General features: G+C 37.3%; 1 protein-coding gene across 1 annotated transcript in view; it reads left to right on the top strand.

Annotated features, from left to right (window-relative positions):
• Positions 1–23,594, top strand: part of LOC109415140 (cilia- and flagella-associated protein 45) — a 28,936-nt gene extending 5,342 nt beyond the window's left edge. Inside the window, exons 3-7 of the mRNA XM_029873134.2 lie at positions 8,669–9,193; positions 17,170–17,601; positions 17,780–17,915; positions 23,113–23,218; positions 23,282–23,594. Coding sequence (XP_029728994.2) covers positions 8,669–9,193; positions 17,170–17,601; positions 17,780–17,915; positions 23,113–23,218; positions 23,282–23,396 — 1,314 coding nt within the window. The 3' untranslated portion in view covers positions 23,397–23,594. The remainder of the gene's footprint in view (positions 1–8,668; positions 9,194–17,169; positions 17,602–17,779; positions 17,916–23,112; positions 23,219–23,281) is intronic.
• The last annotated feature ends 442 nt before the right edge of the window (positions 23,595–24,036 follow it).

The following is a 24,036-nucleotide window of genomic DNA, read 5'->3' as shown; positions in this document are numbered from 1 at the left end:
AGATATTCATTATGATACACACTAAGATCAGCTCGGTATTTTCCCCATCTTTTTACTGAGTTCTCAACAGCAGATTTAACTCGGTACGCTCGGTTATTTATTTTGCGGATATTCTGTAAATGAGTTACCGAGCTCAGCTCACAAACTGTCAAAAGTTACTGAAGCACGGTAAATATCGTTACTGGTGAACGGTAAATACGATTACCGAGTGTACCGAAATAAATCTGCTGTTGAAAACTCAGTAAAAAGATGGAAAAAATACTGAACTCAGTGAAAAAATTACTGAGCTGGAACATCTGAATCTTAGTGTGTACACTTGGTCAAAAATCTCAAAAAGTTTAATGAATCATCTACATCGGCTGTTGTCCTACTCTCCGCATCGACCAATGTGGCGCTAGCTTCTATGCGCGAAAAATCGCTAAAAGTAAATCGCAAAAATATTGTCTGGCGAATACTTTAGATGGCAAATTCTTCAAAGTGGAACACATTATTCGAAAAAATATTTGGTAGTTGTTGTGCATAATGGTGACCACTATTAAGCCTACCATTTTTTTTTTCGGGAAAAGCTTTGTATTTCAAGTAATTCAAGTTTAGATGCATTTCGCCATACAAAATTAAATTGATTTACTCCTGCTGATCAACTGTGGCTGCGCGCAAAGCGGGTAGTCCATTGTATAAATCCTAAGTACTCTTCGAAAGATATCTCTGTAACCAAATGTCCAATCGAAATAAAATTTCTAAGGGATCTACTAGGATGCTGTAGCTTTCATTTGCTTCCAAGAGAACTCAAATCGGTTGACAAACGGCTGAGAAACGCGCGTGACTTTTTTGTAACGCACATACACACACACACACACACACACACACACACACACACACACACACACACACACACACACACACACACACACACACACACACACACACACACACACACACACACACACACACACACACACACACACACACACACACACACACACACACACACACACACACACACACACACACACACACACACACACACACACACACACACACACACACACACACACACACACACACACACACACACACACACACACACACACACACACACACACACACACACACACACACACACACACACACACAGTCGTCGGGGCGCCTGTGAACCGGAAGCCAGTCTCCAACCGGAATCGCAGGAGAGACCTCGGCACCTGTCCGGGAAGAAACGGTTTCGGAAGATGTTCCACTGCCGGGGAAGTCTTTGTCGGCGTAGGGTAGATCCACCGTCGGGGACTATCCGAGTCGTGCGCGAAAAACTGGAGTGCTAAAACGGCACCGTTCCTCGGAGAAACTCAGTATGATCCGAAGTACTTGCTGGTGGTATTAGAATAACAAATTTGGTGTGTGTTTGTGCTAACTGTGTCGCTGAATGGCGATAGGTTAGGTACGAACACGAGAACGACTAGAATAACAAATTTAATTTTAGAATAACAAATTTGGTGTATGTTTGTACTAACTATGTCGCTGAATGGCGATAGGTTAGGTACGAAAACGAGAATGACTAGAATAACAAATTTAGAAGCGACAAAAAGTGCATGAGCACAATAGCAGAAGAGCGCATGAGCGCATTGCCCCCCCTGAAGCAGTCGCATATCAGTGGTACCAGGGGGATCGAGGCGTCAAGGTGTAGCAGAGTTTTTCCAATCGGTTTTCTCTGCTTGGGAGGTTGGGAGGAAAAAAAAAAAAAAAAAAAAAAAAAAAAAAAAAAAAAAAAAAAAAAAAAAAAAAAAAAACACACACACACACACACACACACACTTCGAAAGATATCTCAGTAACCAAATGTTCAATCAAAATAAAATTTCAGGGCCTTTTACAAGGATACCACAGAGAAACAGACGTCACACTCTCACCGCTTCCCATCGATCACCTTTTTAACGTGTAATTCAAATATTCAGTAGTTGGTCGATTGACCACTCGCGGCGCTGGCATCGTTTTTGCTCCTGTTTGACGTTTGCTCACTACCGCCATCTAGTGGCGGCCCGTCCAAGCACAGTACATTTAGCATTGCGCGATTATGTTTTCGTGACGATGATTTTTGATGAAGTTTGTTCTAAGTGCTACGTCTGTTTCTCTGTGAGGTCACTGTAACTTTCATTTGGTGCTAAGAGAACCCAAATCGGTAATAGAGGTAATAAACAATAGAGGAAGAATGTCGCTGGCGTCACTGCCGAAACATCTCTTGCTGGCGGAGATAGGCCGGGCTATAAGTGTCAAAGCGAAAAAGTATGCAGTTTGACAGATAGATACCCGACATGTTTGCGAATGAGAACAAAGGGAACAGCAGCGACATTCGTCCTCTATAGTTTATTAACTCTATTAAATCGGTTGACAGACGGCTGAGATATTTATTATTAGCCTTGACGAAGGCTCTCTGAGAGAATGGACTACCCGCTTTGCGCGCAGCCACACTGAAATAAATTTTGTTGTTGTTTCCACCGAATCCATGGTAAAATTAAGAACTGTACCAACAATTTTCAACCGAATGCAAAATTCTGTTAATGGACTACCCGCTTGGCGCACACCCACAGTTGATCAGCAGGAGTAAATCAATTTGATTTTGTATGGTGAAAAGCATCTAAACTTGAATTACTTGAAATAGAAAGCTTTTACTGAAAAAATATTTGGTAGGCTTAATAGTAGTCACCATTGTGCACAACCACTACCAAATATTTTTTCGAATAAAGTATTCCACTTCGATAAATTTAGATTTAGATGCTATTCGCCATACAATATTTTTGCGATTTACTTTTAGCGATTTTTCGCGCATAGAAGCTAGCACCACATTGGTCGATGCGGAGAGTAGCAAAACAGCCGATGTAGTTAATTCATTGTACTGAAACATTGTCAATATTACCATGCGTGAAGTACCATTGACTAAAAACATTCTTGATGTTACTATTTTGACATTGTAATTTTGACCATGTTTATCTAAGACGCGCTACATTCAAGTCTACATGGTCGAAATTACAATGCCCAAATAGTAGAACCATGAATGTTTTTAGTCAACAGTAATACACGTATGGTAATATTGACAATATTTCAGTACAATTAACAGAATTTTGCATTCGGTTGAAAATTGTTGGTACAGTTCTTAATTCCACCATGGATTCGGTGGAAACGACAACAAAATTTATTTCAGTGCACAGTTGATCAGCAGGAGTAAATCAATTTAATTTTGTATGGCGAAATGCATCTAAACTTGAATTACTTGAAATACAAAGCTTTTCCCGAAAAAAAAATTTGGTAGGCTTAATAGTGGTCACCATTATGCACAACAACTACCAAATATTTTTTCGAATAATGTGTTCCACTTTGAAGAATTTGCCTTTAGATGGTATTCGCCATACAATATTTTTGCGATTTACTTTTAGCGATTTTTCGCGCATAGAAGCTAGAGCCACATTGGTCGATGCGGAGAATAGTAAAACAGCCGATGTAGTTAATTCATTGCGCTGTGCGTGAAAACATTTTTTTTAACATGGGAACGGATAGGAGCTGCATTTTCAAATGCTTCTAAAATATTTTAGGGACTTCAGATTGAAAAAAGTGTTAATATTTTGCAATATACTTTCAATGGATCATTGAAGCCAACTTTTCCGCTATTCACCGTATCAAAACAAAAGAGCCACCGTATATGGACTGTAACACAGTAACAGCAATCAAGTTACGTCAAACACACAAGACTAGGGTGGCGCTATCTGTTCATTTCATAGCGGCCGTTTTAGTTATTTTAGTGATCTATTAGCTACACTATAACTGGTTTTAGACAAAAAAGTTTTTAAATCACAATGTTATGTCTATAATAAAGCGTATCAAAATTTCATTCGATAACATTAAGAACGTTTTGCTTAAAAAAATTCTATAAAGAATTAGAAGCATTTGAAAATGCAGGTCCTATCTTTTCCCATGTTAAAAAAATAATTTTCACGCACAGCGCAATGGACTACCCGCTTGGCGCACACCCACAGTTGATCAGCAGGAGTAAATCCATTTTATTTTGTGATGAAAAGCATCTAAACTTGGATTAGGTACTTGAAATAGAAAGCTTTAACTGGAAAAATATTTGGTAGGCTTAATAGTAGTCACCATTGTGCACAACCACTACCAAATATTTTTTCGAATAATGTGTTGCACTTTGAAGAGTTTTCCTTTAGATGGTTTTTTGTCATACAATATTTTTGCGATTTACTTTTAGCGATTTTCCGCGCATAGAAGCTAGCGCCACATTGGTCGATGCGGAGAGTAGGAAAACAGCCGATGTAGTTAATTCATTCATTGACTACATCGGCTGTTTTCCTACTCTCCGCATCGATCAATGTGGCGCTAGCTTCTATGCGCGAAAAATCGCTAAAAGTAAATCGCAAAAATATTGTATGGCGAATAGCATCTAAAGGCAAATTTATCGAAGTGGAATACATTATTCGAAAAAAAATATTTGGTAGTGGTTGTGCACAATGGTGACTACTTAAGCCTACCAAATATTTTTTCAGTAAAAGCTTTCTATTTCAAGTAATTCAAGTTTAGATGCTTTTCACCATACAAAATAAAATTGATTTACTCCTGCTGATCAACTGTGGGTGTGCGCCAAGCGGGTAGTCCATTGAGACAACCGCTACCGACACTACACTGCTATCTAGGCTGATCTGGAAAAGAAGTTAACATTGATGGTTAACTTCTAAACGAGCCCGTTTAGCCAACATTGACTACAAGCAAGACATAGACATACTCGTAATATTATGAGGTGCAACAGACACAATCGTGAAAGAATTATGCCGATAGATTGAAGTGAAACAAGAGTAAAGCCTGTAGACCTTGCAGGTCCTAATACGAGAATAGTTTGGAAAGCCTGGAATATCTCATGAATGTACCAAAAGCATTATAGTTATACACTGAGGCTCCATCAGCAGTATATACAACATTCCACGAATATTTTTCACATTTAAAGCATGCTGCAGTATGTAGATATTGGAACCCAAACATCAAAGGCCTTAACCATATTCTATTACAAGTGACCCCAGATATCCCTGACGCACTAGAAATTTGTCTCTTGTTACAGCATTACATGTATAAATCAAATGAGCAAATTCTGACATGTGTGCACTTCTATTGATAGACCATTGCACATTCACCGTGAATATCATTGGGATTTTTCGAAGGTAGTCTGTGACATTTACCGTAAATATTCAAAAAGTTGCGATTTTTCCGTGACTTTCTTGCAGAACTGGTCTAACCGCACAAGTTTTTCATATACCATATTCTCAGGTTCAGCTTCTAAAATGAGCTATAGGTGATTGAATTTAGATGTGACGAAATGAATTTTTCAGCACTGCATATAATATTCAAAAAAAAAAAAAATGATGATTCAGATATCGCTGATGTACTGGAAATTTGTCTCCCACATCTTGTATTATATGTTTGAATCAAATGAGATAAATGCTGATATTAGTGCACTTGATAGGTCATTACAAATATAAGAATGGTTTGGATGATCTATAAAAGTTTTATGTTATATGATATATGGCCGAACTTATCATCTATGTCTACTAAAACACACTACACCAAGTTTTGAACGTGCAGGATGCTTTGTTACGAGACCTTACCTTCAGAATGATTTGGATGGCCTAAGGTATCGCCATTGATGAGCAGTTAGTCTTTTATACTCTGATTTACAGGTATGGATCTAATGAAATCAGTTCTGACATTCATACATTAGTTTGATATACTATTACAGGTAAAGGCCTTACAATCAGAACTCCAGAGCTATGTTAAGTTGCCTAGAACATCACCGGGTCATGACTACCATGTTTCATGTTTCAAAATGTATATTTGAATGTAATTCGTCAAGTTCAAGTGATTTAAAAAGTATACACAACTATTTGTATTTAGTAGACAAAGTTCAAAACTTCTGGACGTTTTGGATAACCTGGAGATCTATGTTACAGCTGTAAAAGGACATAAGACATTTCTATCTAACAGCCCCAATCCAAACAAAGGCTTATGTGCAATTTCCATTGAAATATATCACATGTACATAGAAATAAAACGCGGAATCGAGTGAAAAACAAATGGTGTACACTACATTTTGCAGATAGCAGCGAAGCATTTTGTCCATGAATTAACAATCAAAACAACAACATTGGACGCCATGTTGAATCGAATGCTGGGTTGATGATTCTGGCCCTTCACCATCCCCCTGTTTTAAAGCGAGTTGGACAGGTCTCCTCGATTGGAATGACATTGACAGCAAATTTGGAATTCCAATTGCAACTTTCGTGTCTTTGCATATAGTGTCTTTAGATCGGACATTTCGGCTGAAGCTGTAGATTTTGGAAGGCTAGACCAACGGTATTAGAAACTCACTTTTCATTAAGTCCAGAATTTGTAACATCGTCGTACTCCGTCAGGTAGACGTACCGCTCAGCGGAGGAAAAACGCAGATAGGCAACGGAGCCAGAAGATGCGTTGAGATTACAGAATTACAGAAATCAAAGCAACAAAATTATTGTGTTATATTTTTACAGTCACAGCACACAAAATCTTTCTTCCTGTTCGTTCTTTCTGGTTTATACGCAAACAATGTTGTTGAAGTCACTTTATCGATGTTTTTTACGTCACTTTACTAATGAGCTAAGATTTGGGTACATAGTAAAAAAAATGTCCTCAATATTCGGCCCACATTTAATTTGTAAAATAGTTAGTATTCGTTGAAGACAAATATACTAGTTCAAAATAGCGTTTTTGACCATTGCATCAAATGTTCAGTTATCGAAAAATCAATTCGAAATGTCCCAGAATCATGCCATTTATGATCATGTGATAGTCTATAGTATGGGTAGTCTACCCACTAAGGGGTTGTCCATTAATTACGTAAGGGAATTTTTGCGATTTTTCGACACCCCCTCCCCCCCTTGTAAGATTTTTTGTATGGAAAGCCAAATGTATGAGGCAATTTTCCTGAGTGTACATTTTTTTTGCAAAATTTCATCAACTTTGATCAATTGGTTTGAAAGCTACTGTTGTAGATATGGGTGAGTGTTAGTGAAAATTTTTCGTGTTTTTCATGTGCGATGTTTGCCTATTCATAACCAGTGTTGCCACATTTTTATCTGTATCGAAGGCTCAAAAATCTTTTTCATCTGTACTAGAAATTCGGAAAATCTGTAGCCAAAATCTGTGTATCTTTTCCTAAAAATCTGTAATCCGTACCGTACAGAATCTGTACCAGAAAGTTTGAAAAAATCAATACTTTTCCAGATAAATCTGTACCTGTAGCAACACTGTTCATAACTTATGAATTTCTCTGCCAATTTTCATGAAATTTTCACAGAAGATAGTTGATTATGTGGATATTATGTCGGCAAAATTGTATGACTATTGGTATAATACTTTATATAGTACAATCGAAACAATAAAGTTTGCTGACTATTTGCTGTCTGAGGGGCTAAAATCACGTTCAGTCCCAATACATGTTTCGACTATAAAATTGTTGATAGTGCATCGATTTTTTTTTTGAAATTTTGCCTATGCAACAAATGTAGATTAAGAGGTTTGTGTTCAAAATTTCAGCCATTTCCTTTGCCAAATTCAAAAGTAACAGCACTGACAAGCAAAACTAGGGGCTGTACAAAATTCAATGGCGCACATTCTACTCTTTCATGGCTACAACAAAAAGTACTGCACCGATTCACATGAAATTTTGTAGGTGAAATGAACACATCTTAAGTTGTTATTAGGCCAAATTTGAACAATATTGATGTATCTATTGCAGAGTTACAGCTGTATTTCTGTGTCCCAATTATTGCGGATACAGGCTTTATACCTTTATATTTGGTCGGCGTTAAGGACATATATGAGCGAATCCAAAGATGGCCGTCACAATGGCTGCCTTGCAAATACCGAAAGCACGGATCTCGTCATCCAAACAACAAACAGAGCTCAAGAAGCAATGAGTAGCCTTGCTTACTCGCGATTAGCTTTGAATAGCTTTTCTGTTTTCGGGCATTTTATAGATGACGAGATCGGTGCTCTCGAAAATGCGAGTCAAAAATGCACCTGGACGCACTCCCATTTCACCTTAAGTCAGAGAGGGCCATCCCTACTAACAAAAGTAGCTGCATAAGAGCTTATGGAGCAAAGGCATTCGGAAGAAAGCTCTTTTAAGCTCTTACCCAGAAAAAATGTTAGTTGGGATGTGTCTTTTTACTGATTTCGAGAAAAACGACTTTAATGTTCACAACGCTGTAAATTTGGAGTTTAAAAAAAAAAATCTTTATTTTTTCCCATAAATCTCCCATGACTCTGTATTGGTCACGAAAAAACGTGAAAGTAAAGCTTAAAACCGAGCGACTACTATAAGTGATTGATTGTACTTGATCCACTTCTTTCAGCACTTCCACAGTTATTAATTGAAGGGCTTTCTTTGCTTGCCATTGCATGAATTTGTATATTGTGAGGCGAGTACAATGATACTCTATGCCCAGGGAGTCAAGAAAATTTTCCCGACCAGAACGGGAAACGAACCCGCCGTCTCCATAGCCAACATAAAATTTTGAAATAATTTTTCAATTTTAAGTACCGTAGCAATGAATGGTTACTGTATTTTTTTCTTCAATTTCAGTTGAAAACAATGGATGATAAGCTCAACGAGTTTAAGCTTAATGAGATAGAAAAGAAAAACATGCTTGAGGAGTCCGAGAAACGCAAGAAGCATTTACAGGAAATTGATCGAGAGCGTCAAGCAAGAGGCACCGTAGGAAATATTTTGGATGAAAATAAGGACGAAGATACTGGCACGGCTGCCAGAAAGATAATAGACAGAGCATTCAACGCTAAACAAGAGCAAGAAGAGGAAGTCAAAAGAGCAAATCGAATTATTCTGGCTGCCAAATGCCATATCATTCGAGATGCGCAAATAGCGGAAAAGCAAGAAATAGAACGTGAATTACGTTCAGAAGAATTAAGATTGGAAAAAATGATGCTAAGTGAAAATGAAAAAGCACTCCAAGAAGAAGAAAAAAAACGTGACCTTAATAAAATACTAACAACCCAGCATTCAGAAGAAATTCGCAATCAGCTTTTGCAGAAAGAAAAAATGCGCCTCAAAGAAGCTGAAAGAATTGAGGAGGAAGCACGTGTTCTGAAGGTATGGTAGTAATTCATTACTCTTCAATCAATTGAAGGCCGATTTGTTTGTGTTTACTTTAACATATAAGGCCAAACATTTCAATAGGTCCTATCTGCATTTGAGACACTCTCTTTTGTTCACTTTCTCTTTCAATTATTGTAATGTAATGCTACTCTTTTCAATTATTTTTGCAGCACAAATCAAAAGACGATTGTTTTGACCATCGTTCAATGCAAGGAGACAATCATAATACAAATAAACAGCTGAGATATTAACGATTGCAGATAGGACCTTTAGACATGTTTGGCCTGATATAACGGGTTAGACCATAGGCGCCAACTTGTGACGTAGTTGGGGGGGCGAAGCTCTCCAAAATTGGACAAAATTCAACTTTTTTTAGCTCAATGCACTAGTTTTCACGTAAATATGCCTAAACTAGATGAACTGCGTCGAAATTTTACGAATTTGGTTGATTTTGAGAGTCCCCGCCCCCCCCCCCCCCCCAACTACGTCACAAGTTGGCGCGTATGGGTTAGACCCCAGAGTGCTTTGAAGACTTCAATTGCAATGTTTGACGCAAATGACCATTTCAGAAGGAACGCATTTTTTATACATTTAGAGATGTTTATTTTAAAAGTGTTATGGCCTCACCGGGCTGAAGATAAACTCTTGATAAATTATAATTAAGTAGGGTAAATGACACGGGGCTGCTCACTTCAATAATATTATTGCTTTTTTCACTGAAAATTTTCCTTGCTTCGCTGAACAACATGACGTTTTCCTCCAGCGAAGGCTTACGTGATACAGAAAATCGCTGAATTTCACACTAACACTGCAGAAAATCTGTCAACAATAACTCAATACACATGTATTTTCAGCGAAAAGATCTATTTGCGTGACAACAATCCACTCCCATGACTACCGGGCGGCCGCCGTCAAATATCAGGATTGCCAACTGTCCGGCGACTGTTGTCAGTTTTCTTTGTCGCCGAATCTGGCGCTGGGTCCTCGGCGCGGAAACCCAAAGGTGGGAATAAAATTTTGGGGTTTGCGCGCAATATTTAATACGCGTATGAATACGCATAAATATATTTAATATTTTATTGTGAGTTCCCGTTGAATTGACATTGGAGGGAACGAGGGGCGATTCACTTATGTATTTTCGACGCAAGCTGATGTATTGAAAAGCGAATTTGTGTATTTTTTGTGAATTTTTATCCATTTTTTGTAATAGTGTAATATTTTGCACTTTTTGAATTATTTTGTATTGATGTGCATTTTGTGATTTCAAACCGATTTAAAATGCATTTTTCGAAAAAACGCATTTTTTCATATTTTTCCAATTCCGCATGTTTTGTTGTGATTCATTGTTTGTAAACGAAAAAAAAAAATCCCCCGCAGTACTCGCACAAACATTTTCGTGTGATGTTTTTCTTTTTGTATTTAGCCTGTCTGTAGAGATTATTAATAATATTATTGGTAATCTGTGTGAGACTTCAGTCCGGCATTATAAATCTCACAAAAATCCTTCTCTGACCGAGAAAGTTTGTTCAAAATATTGTTCGTGCAGTTGAAAATCGGAATTTTTGACACGCGAAAATCGATGTTTCTCCTAAACCGTGTGTCGGACGTACATCGGGCACAGTGCGCTGGATAGAGGGCCAGATCCGCTGTCCAGCGCACTACGTCCGACGTTAGGTTTCACGTATGAATTTCGAGAAAATTCGATTGTCGGGTGTGGGGAAACTTCGGGTTTCAACTGCGACGACAATAAGAGCTCAGCGAATCCTCGCTCCAGAACTCCAATCCCCATCAACCATCGCCGCTCCGGAACTCCAGATTCAGAAGCCTGCCTCAAAATTTGTGGAGAAATCTGTCAAGGAACTGGAAAGATTGAATACTTTTTTGTCTATCCGACCGAAATCATTTCCAATTTGGATTGGACTGTGTAAAGGAGTTTAAGAAGAATCGACTGCGAAGTGACCATGCCATTTCGATCATCGGGTATGAGCAGGGGTATGAGTCAATCTACCGTGCAAGCATGCAGGTGCAGGACTTGGCCAGCTGGATAGCGCTCGGTTTGTTGACAAGGCGATTAAGACTCCCCCTTCCTGCGGAGTGCTGCAGTACGGAACAAGCCTCCTAGTGCAAGCATTCCGTTTCTGACGAACATGGGGGATCAACCCGCCAAACTGGAAGCCCGGATCTATGGCCATGGCTGCGAACCAGCAGCAATCAATGCAATTCTTCAACGCTACAAGTTAGCTATAATGTATCCATAATTTGATCAAATATTTATTAAATGCACTATAGGCTCTTTTATGTTTCAATTTTGGTTTCAATTCAACATCCTTGAGCAAAAGTCAGTATGTTCCAGGGTATGTTTAAAACTAAATAAAATAAATTCACTATTCCGTGAAACCTAACACAAATCAAGAAATTACATACATTCAATTCAAGTTCCTTTGCTGATCTCAAATTCCTGCTACTTCATGGTATCCGGTAAAACAAAAATAATCGGCCGTTTTTCCAGTATCTCATTTTTGGCATCTGCATCTTCCAAAATTGGGTCAACTTCCGAAAGAGAAATAGTATTTTTGATCTAGTAAGAGTATGTGCACAATGATAATAAACTCTCGAATAAACTCATAAACTCCAGAGTCTGAATCCAGAATGTAGTTTGATGCCGGATTCCTGACTCAGCAGAACGATAGAATGGGTTCCAACGGAATTAATTTCCTTCCAGATAAGAATGCCATAATAAACAGCTTCAAAGTGGCTGGTGCTCCTCGATGTTTGAAAATATAAATATATTCTTGGAATTAATCAAAAACATTACAATTACATGCATTTTTTTTGCATTTTACTATGTATTTTATCAAGTTTGTGCATTTAAGAAGAATTTGCAATATTTTTGCATTTTCTAGGTATTGACGCATTTATGCACTTTTATTTCGAATTGAGGTATTTTTATCGAATTTAGTGTATTTTTGATGCATTTTTGTATTTTTCGTGCATTGAAGTATTTTTGTGCATTTTATTGAATCGTGTATTTTCAATTCAGTAATTTAGCAGAGTGAATTGCCCCTCGGGAGGGAACTCATCGAAGCCTGCCATGAAAAAGTATTGTTTTGAAAAGAACGTCAAACATGATTCAGCAACTGAGTAGGTAAATAACTTACTTTTGAAATTTTAAATTGAAATCTGTTTCTAGAGATTAACCTTTTTATAAAGTTTTAGATGTATTTCCATGAAATCAAGGAACAAAGCAAAATAAATGAGGTTCAACTGAAGCTATTCATGATCTGCATACCATCCACTTATCTGCATGTATCCACTTATTCGCGTGCGGTAAGGGCGGTGATGATTGCATCTAGGCAAATGGGATTTTGAGGATTTTCGAAGACCGCAACGCAATCGGGAATGAAGCAGCTATTGCGTACCCGCCACCTCCATTACGGCTAGCGTATAAGTGAATAACCGTTGACCAACTGTAACCAAAAATTCAGATGCTTCAAAAATTACAGCGGTAGAACTATTCAGGGAAACTTTACCATCGCCATTTGCTTACTTGCTCACAAAATATTAATAGCCATAGTTTACTTGTCAGCAGATATGTCTAAAGAAACGCAAGTTTTCAAGCTGGATTTTATTAATAAATTTTTCTTCTTCTAATCTAAATAAAAAAATTTCTTTTTCTAATCTAAATAAAAAAAAACCTTGAAACTTGCAAGTAGAATGAAGAAACACATAATCGACATTTTCCGTTCTGGAAACTAATCGGCCTCCATTCGCGAGCTGAAGTCTTGTCTGGTAGAGGTCTTTCTTCAATAGAACCTTGAGATCATAGCATCTTTTTGATATTGCCCCTGCTCTTATTTGAGTTGCAGGAAGCAAATCCATTATCCATTGCATAATTCGATAGCCGAAGTAATCCACCGGGTTCCGGGTTTCGGCAAGCAGTTTAGAATTTCCAGTAGACAGTGGCAAAACTATGGGCGAATCCAAATCTGAAACGAACATTAATTTTACTATAACTGCACAAAGAAGAAAAACAATGTTCAAATGTAATTTCCATTTTCTGAAAATGTCTGACATTTGAGCTGATTTGTTAATGTCTACTTTCAATCGCGGCTGACTTTGATGAGTTCTAATGTTTTGCTTTCGCTTATGTCAAATCAGAGGGAACTCACGAGCTCATGCATAAATATCTGAGTGTCGCGGACTGACTCAATATGCTCTCTCAGCGGGAGCCAAACATCGGGAGCCAAACATTGAAGATTGAGGTTATGTTAAACCTTGTTGAACCTGTGTGATTGATTGAAGAGTATTGTTATCTAGGCGCTGCGGATGTTATCAAAACTGTTGTCAGGATATCTCCATTTGCCGCTGTCAAGCCGTTGGAAACTAGGAGAAGGATAAACACTGTTTAGAGCCTAGTTCAGCTAATTATTTAACAACTATCCATCAAAATTTCCATCGCGAATGGAAAATAATAAACTTTTAACACGAGAACAAAATTGGAATAATGGTGGATTGATCATGTTTACCATTTCCGAACAGCGTCGCGACGGCGTGTTTGACAACCGCGCTGAGAGAGGTGGTTGCAAGAAAATTGAACGCTCGTGCGTGTTTACCTGAGTGTCGCGGACTGACTCAATATGCTCTCTCAGCGGGAGCCAAACATCGGGAGCCAAACATTGAAGATTGAGGTTATGTTAAACCTTGTTGAACCTGTGTGATTGATTGAAGAGTATTGTTATCTAGGCGCTGCGGATGTTATCAAAACTGTTGTCAGGATATCTCCATTTGCCGCTGTCAAGCCGTTGGAAACTAGGAGAAGGATAAACACTGTTTAGAGCCTAGTTCAGCTAATTATTTAACAACTATCCATCAAAATTTCCATCGCGAATGGAAAATAATAAACTTTTAACACGAGAACAAAATTGGAATAATGGTGGATTGATCATGTTTACCATTTCCGAACAGCGTCGCGACGGCGTGTTTGACAACCGCGCTGAGAGAGGTGGTTGCAAGAAAATTGAACGCTCGTGCGTGTTTACCTGTGTTTACAAGCTGTGTGCCGGGAGTGTGTTAGCTAGCTTGAAAAATAAAACCGTTTCTATTCGCACCACTCAGGTGTTTACCTGTGTTTACAAGCTGTGTGCCGGGAGTGTGTTAGCTAGCTTGAAAAATAAAACCGTTTCTATTCGCACCACTCAGATAAATATATTTAGCACCCGAGTAAAAATATTTAAAATTCCTAATAAATTTAGAGTGATCAGCCCCGTGGTAAATGATGACGGTTGGACCAACTGAAAAACTAATCATGGTTGGACCACTTTTGGATATTACAGATTAGATAAACTTTTTTTTAAAACATGAGTCGAAGTCTTACTATCATCAAAACCTAGCCTCATCTGTATTGAAATCAAATGGACTTTATGTAGTCTCTAAATCATTTAATTAATTAATGATTTAGATATGGCTGACTAGAAGCGCAAGTTTGACAACAAAATTACTCAATTTGTAACACTTTCAGTAGAGATATTTAGTTTTGAATTCATATATTTTTTGCGTTATACTTCTGTGAAAATATATGAACGTCAAGATGACATATTTGAAATTAATTATTTTTCATTCAAAATTCAATAAATTAGTAAATTTGGACTAAATGAATATGATGATGGTTGGACCACCGATTTTTTTTTGTGGTTGGACCTACCATGTTGGTTGCTAGGACTAATGCAGTTTATTTACTGTTTTCTTCGCGCGCGGTGACATTGAACAAGATTTTCGCGTTCCCAAAAAAGTGTACCGAAGAGCTGCTACTCGTACTGCTCGCCGCCGGATACCTAAACTAGAATCGGTTTGCCGAAGAAGTCTTCACCTTGTCCCGTAGATCCGAACAGCTGAGCTTATCAAGATTCCCCTGCTTTCCCCTTAGCGCGTCCACCAAGATTAAGTTGGCCAGAACAGTGTCCCCGGTTGGTTGGCAAACTGCACCTCACCAGTCTCCCACTGAAGCCCATCGTATATACATTTGGGATTTTCGCAGCTAATATTGTCATCACCCTGAATCCACAATGAATCTCTGCCCTACATCGAGATATGGTAGTGAATGCTCGCTCACCCACCAAGAGCTGCGTCCTAGGCTGCGTCTGTGTGGCAAAAATACCCTACGGCAAGTGGAACATTAATCCCTATTTTTCTACCTAAGTATGTAGTACACGCTGGTGGTGATTATTAAATCCGAGATTAAACCTTTACATATCTTAATAATTCTAATGTTTATTGTAGTTCACTTATAAGACCTATTAAAACCTATCTGAAATCTTAATTCTGCATGCCTCCTTCATTTTCTTCGGCCTGTGGGGTGCATCTCCAGTTTTCTCGAACTTTCAGAGGGAACGTTCAAAAATTACGTCCAACATTTGGGGGAGGGGGGGGGTCTAGAAAATTGTGACAGTACGTGTATTGAGTATACGAAAATTGCGTGACAGAGGGGGGAGGGGGGGTCTAGAAATCCCGAAAAACGATGGACGTAATTTTTGAATCTTCCCAGAGTTCCGAGGTTTTCTTGAACTGCGTGCAGTCACGAAGTCGCCGGCGTCTACCTGGTTTCCTGATGAATAGGGTGGAGCGGGGCAAGATGGGTCACCTAAGGATGGATCACCATAACTTTGTAAATACAAATCGTATTGGTTTGTATCCGTCCGCTACTCTTTAATACACTAGTTAGCTATGCTAAAAGTAGATAAAAAGTTCATTAAATACAAAATATGATGTTAAACAAGCAGTTTTGAAAAGTGATCGATTTTGCGCCGTGAAAAAAGTGCGGGGCAAGATGGGTCACCTTTTATGTAATTCACATTTTCTCAACGAAAAACGTCAAAATACAAGATTTGTTCCGCATTCATATATGCTCCATATCCATACTGAGTAAACAAGAGGTACTAGTAAATATTTTATAAATTTATTTGGAATATAAAAAACTTTACGATTTGAGTGGTCCTAAGACGACTTGAAAATCGATGTTTTCACTAAAAAATTATCATAATTTTATGTTATAACTTTGAGCGTTCATTCCGCTTGATAGAAGTAGTTTATGAGATAGTCTTGTAATAAAAAATAAATAGCTTTTGAATGCTCCAAAAATACGTTCAAAATTGAAGGTGACCCATCTTGCCCCGCGGCCGTTTATATGGAGATTATATGGAACTAGCTGTCCCGGCAAACTTTGTCTTGCCGTCTTGCAGTGGTTTGACAACTGTTGAGTTCAAAATTACACCGCACTCTAGATTGGTTTCATTTCGATCGTGTTTTTTTCCTTCCCAGCTCATGAAAAATCAGTACTTTATCAATTTTCTTACTTTTGTAGTTGATTTTCGTAACTTTTTGTACATATAAACACAGCCACCACGAATACGAACTGAGCCGTGCAAGAATCATGCTGATCGGTTCATCCGTTCTTGAGTTTTGTTGCCTCAAAGGAACTTCAAACTCATTTTTATATATATAGATGTATCGCATAAGAAAAATAGCTAAAAACCATTTTATTTTTTATTTCCAAGGAGAGTGAATAATTTTTCAATTATTGCTCCAAACTTTTGTATATTCTTGCCGGTCATCTAACAAAATTATTAACATAATCAAAACATGAGTAATGCGCCCAAAAATGGCACTGACCCATCTTGCCCCGCGACCCATCTTGCCCCGCCCCACCCTACCCATTGTTTTCGCAACTCTTTCGTCCGATATTTGGATATTCAGGCATCATGGTTCAACCATGATCATTTTATTGGTCCAACCAAAATCTGCGTTGGTCCAACCAAGATCAAAATTCTTTGCTAAAAAAAATCGAATTATTTAATTATTTTTTGACTAATTTAGGAATTCTCCGGACTTTTCGTAAACTAGAGGAGTAGAGTTACGAAATTCTTGACGTACGTGTCTGATACATAACTACATAATCCATCACTTTTATGTTACAGCAAGCACAACAAGCGATTGTCGAAGATGAAAAGCGCAGAGAAAAGGAACGTATTGACCGCATCAATGTTGTACGAAATGATCTAAAGAAAGCCTACGAACTTTCCGCGTACTACAAGCAGTTAGAATTTGAAGAACAGCGCCTAGCAGAACTTAAGGTACAAGAGTATACGAGACTTCGAAATGAACGTCAAGCAAAATTGGAGTTCGAAAAGAAAATTGCAGCGGAAGCCAAAGAACGTGAACAAGATAGAATGTTGAAAATACAGCAGAAGTTACTCACTACGAAATCATCCAAAAACGACATGGATCTACGTCGAGGACAAGAACATGTTGAACGCGAGTTTCGGCGAAGAGAGAAAGAAGCTGCCATACGGAAACGTGAATTGGAACAACAAATTGCAATAGCTCGGGCGGCCCAATTGGAGGCTGTGGTATGTGTTAATTTTAGCATATATTTATGATATTTAGGACAAAATTAAATTCTTGTCAAAGCTTACTTGAATGAAAATTAGCATATAAAGTGTATAGTGGTAAATTTACTGAAAAGTTTTCAGCACACTAAAGTTTATTATTAAAGTTTGTTATTTTCCCATTTTGACAATCTTCCAGAAAACAGAACGAGCGATGCAGATAGCACGAGATGAGCTAGATCACAAAAAAGCTGTCGAAAAACTTAAACAAGAAGAAACAAAAGAAACCGAAACCAGGAAAAAGCAACTTCGTCTCCGAGAAAATTATCGTGAAGGTAATTGGGGGGATAACAAAGGCCACCTAAGAAATGAATCCCAATATGAATTTCTGAATGCTAATGAAATTAGTATGTTTTTTCCACTCCGAAACTCAATGAAAAAATTTTGTTTAACACTATCAGACGCGCCAACTTGGCCAAATTATTGGGGGGGCAAATCCTGATTTTTCTGATTTTTTGTATGGGAAAATCTAAAAATCGTCAATTATTGGGGGGGCAAAACCATGCTTGCCCCCCCCGAAGTTGGCGCCTATGAACACTATCCTCAAGCGGCAATTTATTTTGCTTTTGATTAAAATACGAAGTGACCGGCGGTGCGAAAATTGGTTGTTAACCAACTTAGAAATGTCGCAACTTAATTGGGTTTTTGAATTTAGAAAAATGTATTGATTTTTTGATTTTACACGAAAGAGCACCTTTTCCTGAGCCAGATTTTTAGATCCTTGTTTTGATACCTAAAATCAATTACAAAGAGATTTTTTCAAATCACCCTCTGACAGCTGGGCAACTCCTTGACAGCTCCGCCCAGTACAAAATGCGACGAGGGGTAATTCGACAAATCGCTCCCATACAAACTTCAAACTGATTTTTAAATAGGTTCCCGGGCACCAAAATTCATGAAAATTTAAATTTCGGCCCAGTTTGGCATGCAGATTCAGAATATGGAATTATATCAACATCGTCGCGGCTGCAACTTTGCATGTGCTTCAAGCAACGACTTCGATTTGGTGGTGCGACGACAATATGAAATTGCATTGGTACGCAACTCGATGCAGAACTCGATTTTTGCAGCACTCGTCCTAATTACAATAATTAAATGAATGACTCCGACTGTAAAAATCTTTATTCTGCACCTTGTTGCGTAAACAGCTCTTATCACACTTTGAACTATACAGGGGATAGACAAAATGATCGGGACAGGTAAAATTTTCATTTTTAAAAAATGGTCAACTAGCTGTAAATATTCTCAAAATTTAACTAAAAGTTTTTTTTTTAAGTTTTTTTTATTTTTTTCTCGGCGTGATAGTCAAGTGTTCTAACCATCACACCAGGTCCGCTCCACAACTAAAAGTTGATCAACTAGTTGTGTATATATGATCGAATTTCGGGAAAGATCAGGCTATTCAACATAAAGATAGAAATATTTTAGAAAAAGGCATAACTATCCGATAGCCAACCTTGTACTTTTATATCTCCGGAGTCAATGAACAATGAAATTTTGAGCGTTTATGACTTACATAATCAGCTTCGAAAAACGTTTGACTTAATTTAAAATTGTTAACACGGGAAAGCAATTATAGCGATTAGATTATTTCTCTAATAAAACGCCAAATTTTCAACATAGCTTCAAAATTTAAGATGGTAATTTTAGTTCATTTAAATTCCCTCTAATTAACTTGAATATAAATATGTTTTGAAAAAGAGTAACAAAATATTTGGCAATAAGGCCGTTACAAATATTTAGGGTAATTCATGTATTTTTCACAGGCTGAGGACAACGTTGGAAAAATCGTCTCCTAGCTTCCTTAGAAAGCAATTGAATATTTTGCAAAGTTACTAATACGCTTATAATATGATTGTACTTTGCGTTCCTGATGACAAAAACTTTAACGAAAGCATTATAAGGACAGACTTGTTAGAATCTCATTTAGCCGCCATTTAGACTTTGGCACCTACTCACGATTTCGAGCGCACAAATCTCTTCGTAAACAAAACCAGCGCACCTGATCTTCATATTTTAAGCTTATTGTGAGTAAGAACAGAATAATAAAATACACTGTTGTTTAAAGCTTGCTTCTTGAGATTTTTGTGTCTGAAGTTCTCATGCATTGTTTAAGCGGGATTTTAAGACGCTTGTCCTTAAGCTGAGAAAATCACAATTTCCAATCGCCTGTAAGAATTACATTTTGGACACCGAATATATATTTTGGATACCCTCAGGTATGTATAATTTGGACAGGGCAATTATCTCAATGTTTAGCCATGAATACTGCTAAATCATGGAAGTAGCATAAATTAACAAATATTTTCTTGCAAATAATCAAATTTCTCCGCTTAACAGGCATCTATTTCGATAACTATTGCAGTTTTTGTTAAAATCGAAAAAATATCGCCAGACCCACCGAATACGCCTCCAAGTATGCAGTCGCACAGCATCCCCATGTAGTTCGTCAGATGACCAAAATATATCTACAGTAGAAAACTTGTAATGTATTTTGGACACCACCTATTTTAAGCGTTCTTATTGAACATTTTTCATTGCAATAAGGCTTTTAAAGTTCTTACAATTATTATTTCATTAATTTTGGGGTGAATATTGTGAAGCCTGTATCCGCAATAATCGGGACACAGAAATACAGCTGCAACTCTGCAATATATACTTTGAAATTGCTCTTATTTAGCCTAATAACATCTCAAGATGTGTTTATTTCACCTACAAAATTTCATGTGAATCGGTGCAGTACTTTTTGTTGTAGCAATGTATGAGTAGAATGTGTGCCATTGAATTTTGTACATCAGTTTTGCTTATCAGCGCTGTAACTTTTGAATTTGGCAGAGGAAATGGCTGAAATTTTGAACACAAACCTCTGTCTCTATAAGTATCATAACTGCTAACGAAATTTCATAATTATCATTACAGAATTTTGAACTGTAGCGTGAATGAACCATCTATTATGCGAATGAAAATTGGTCATGATTGTACTGCCCATAACTGCATATTTGTAACATTTGCATATTTTGCTGGTATTGAGTTAATATCGGGGATCATCATCAAATCACAAGTGCTTTCGACCACCTGAATAAAAAAATCAAGTTTGTTCTAGGATTTATGAAAAAAATACCAAGTCATTTTGTCTCATTGAGCAATGTGACCGCATAACAGTCACACTAGGAAAATAGATTGGCTTTAAATCGTGACATCAATCATACTGAGGTTCGATTTATTTTTTGACAATTCCCCCAGCATACAGGAACTGCTGTACAAAATTTGATTGCTATACGACTGATGACAAATTTATGAGAAATTTTCAAAATTTCGATTTATTCCTATACTATTCAAAGTTGCAACTTTGGTTTCCATTTTCTCCAATGCCTACTTTTGTCGAATGTTACTGTTATGCGGTTATGGGCAGTGTACAAAATGCTTAAAACCACGTCTGTTTGTTTTTCATTCACAGTTAAAAGTAATGCGTCGATTTTTATGAAATTTGGCACTAATAATAAACATAATCAAAGAGTTCTCAGTCAATTATTTGGCCACACAGGCTTTATGTGACTGTGTCGTCTTGCATACCTGTGCATTTGAGCGGTTTTAGTGAAACAATTTACATTTTCGATAATTTTGAAGTAAATTCTTAATTGTTAAGCGTATTTTCAACGTAAGTCATCAGAATAGGGTCTGTTTGACTCAATAATCGATATTGAGAAGTATCAACTTAGCTCTCCGGAACAAGACATATATCGCCGTGCATGCCCAAATTACATACATGTCCAAATTATATTTTTTACCCTATTTCACTTTTTGTCCCACCACTCTTTGGCTGGTCAAGGGGGGGGGGGGGTTAAAAATAATAAAGCATTTAATCTGAAAAATATTAAAAACTCATTGGATTTGTTAAAGGATTTTTAGCAAAACCGATATTTTTATAAACATTTTTTATCTGCCCCCTCAAAATGCAAAATCCAGCCAAAAAATTTTGAAGGGGGAGGGGGTTTAGACAAGAAGTAAAAATTAAATTTGTATCAGCCTAAATTGAAAAAAATAGACCAGTTTACTGAGAATTCATATATTAAATTTTATCGCTGTAACTTTTTCTCTTACAAATAATTTTAAGTCAAGTCATTTTTCAAAGCTCATTATATAAACAATAAACATTCAAAATTTCATTGTATTCGGTTCATGGAATCTGGAGATGTTACAGTTCAAAGTGGGCTATCGTATAATTATGACTCTTATGTAGAATAGCCCGATCTTTCCCAAACGTGGACTATTAATAGACAAGCGTTTGACCAATTTACAGTAAAAATGAGATTTTTTGATACACTTTTCGAAAAGTTACAGCTTGTTGACCATATTTTGAAAAGTAAAAATTTTGGCTGTCCCGATCATTTTGTCTATCCCCTGAGTATTTTTGTGGAATATTTAGTCCTCAAAAAATGCGTCGGAAAAAAATCATGTTTAAAATTTCGCAAAAATAAGTAAAGAATAAAGACACCCTGTGATTTTGTATCAAAATGACACCCTTCTGGACCACTGTGCAGCGCTCGCTGCCTACGATGCATGATGTAGTTTATGAGCGTTTCCATTATTGTACATACTTGTATTAGGGTGGGTCAACGTTGTATGGGAAAATTTAAAATTGATCAGATTCAATCAGATCAAAGTTTTGAAGATGCCCTTTGAGGTCCCAAATAATTGTGCGAAATTTGGGCATGATTGTTTTAGCCTACATTTTGTGTATCGCGGTTGAAGTTTGTATGGGGTTTTACATGTGAAATCATACTTTTTCGTATTTTTCTTGAAAGTTGCTCATTATCCTATACCATTGACAAAAACTTTGTCAAAGACCGCAAAGCGATCCGATGTATGTGGAAAAAGATACACTCTTCGAAAGTCAGGCCAAAAATTGAGATTTTATTATTCATGTTATTCCTTTACATGTTAAAAGATAAGCACACTCAGGCGATCAGTAGGTTGCTCTCCTCTTCTTGGCGTAACGTCCTCACTGGGACAAAGCCTGCTTCTCAGCTTAGTGTTCTATGAGCACTTCCACAGTTATTAACTGAGAGCTTCCTCTGCCAATGACCATTTTGCATGTGTATACTATTGTTACAAGACTTGGATCGCTTTGAGATCTTCGGCAAAGTTTTTCAGGACATCTGAGGCTATACTTTTACATAATCGGTTTAATACTTTCAGAATAATTTTATTCTTTTATAAGGAAAATGCAAAAAAGTGAGTTTTCCCATATAAAATCCCATACAAATTTCAATCGCGATGCGCAAAGTGTGACTGATCGCGCTCAAATTTTGTACAGTAGTTCAGGACCCGAAATGGAGTAAAAAAAACCTTGATTTGAAAAAACGACTTCTATGACCTACGCTAAATTGTATCCTAGAAATCCTTAACCTGTTTTGAAAAACAGCCACCTACATCCTACATACTGTTTTTCTTTTTACTTTTATGTTACAGAAATAATCCAGCAAATAAATCTTAAAGAGCAAGAACGGCGTGAGCTGGAACGATGCTCTAAAAAAGAACATGCTGCAATGCAAGAAGCAACGAAAAAGCGTGAATTGTAAGTAATACAAAACTAAAGTTTAAATTATATTATTAACGAATGTTTGATTTTGTTCTATAGAGCCATCAAATCTACCATATCCAATAAAATTAAAATGATGAAAGAGAGCAGAGTTCCTGATCGCTTCATAAAGGATGTTGAAAGGCAACTTAATTCCATTAAAACAGAGTCGTAATCCTGACTATCTAGTATAAAGTTACTTTATAGATACATTGCGCATAAATTGAAGTGATTTTATTTATTTTTATTTCATTTTAAATATTAAAAAAAACTTTCGCTTTTCACAAAATGTTTGAATTATTTTACAGAACGCATAGTTGTGCGTAGAAGATGTCATAAATAAATGGTGTATCAAAAAGACACAGAAAAAAAACCATGTCGTAATTATTATAACATATACGAAAAGGGGATTTACTAAACAAAGAAAATAAGATAAGGTCAGCAAGATATGCATCTTTGAATGAACTTGAAGTTTCGAGGTGGAAGCCGTAAAATTTGCGTTATTGGGTTTATGGCACAAATGTCCCAAATGGAGGATAACGTGTCTCTGGAGCCGGCCTTCTGATCTACTAGATGGGAATGAATTTCCATGAAGAAATAAAAAATCACCGAAACGTGCTGCGCTGCCGCCCTTTGCTCGCTGTACACAAAAGCTTGCCTTCCACCACCAGGTTCGCTAGTGTTCAGCAATCAAACGAGCAGTACTTTTCGTGACGAAGATTCACCCCCGTGTAGTTGCAGTGGTTACAGCTTCTAATCCAAACTTACAAAAATGATACCTTTCTGTACGAGTTCCATACAAAATTTAATGCAAT

Source organism: Aedes albopictus, chromosome 2, assembly GCF_035046485.1.
Source record: "Aedes albopictus strain Foshan chromosome 2, AalbF5, whole genome shotgun sequence".
NCBI classification, from domain to species: domain Eukaryota; kingdom Metazoa; phylum Arthropoda; class Insecta; order Diptera; family Culicidae; genus Aedes; species Aedes albopictus.
The sequence above is the reverse complement of the archived record's forward strand: the minus strand, read 5'-3'. Positions and strand labels throughout refer to the sequence as shown.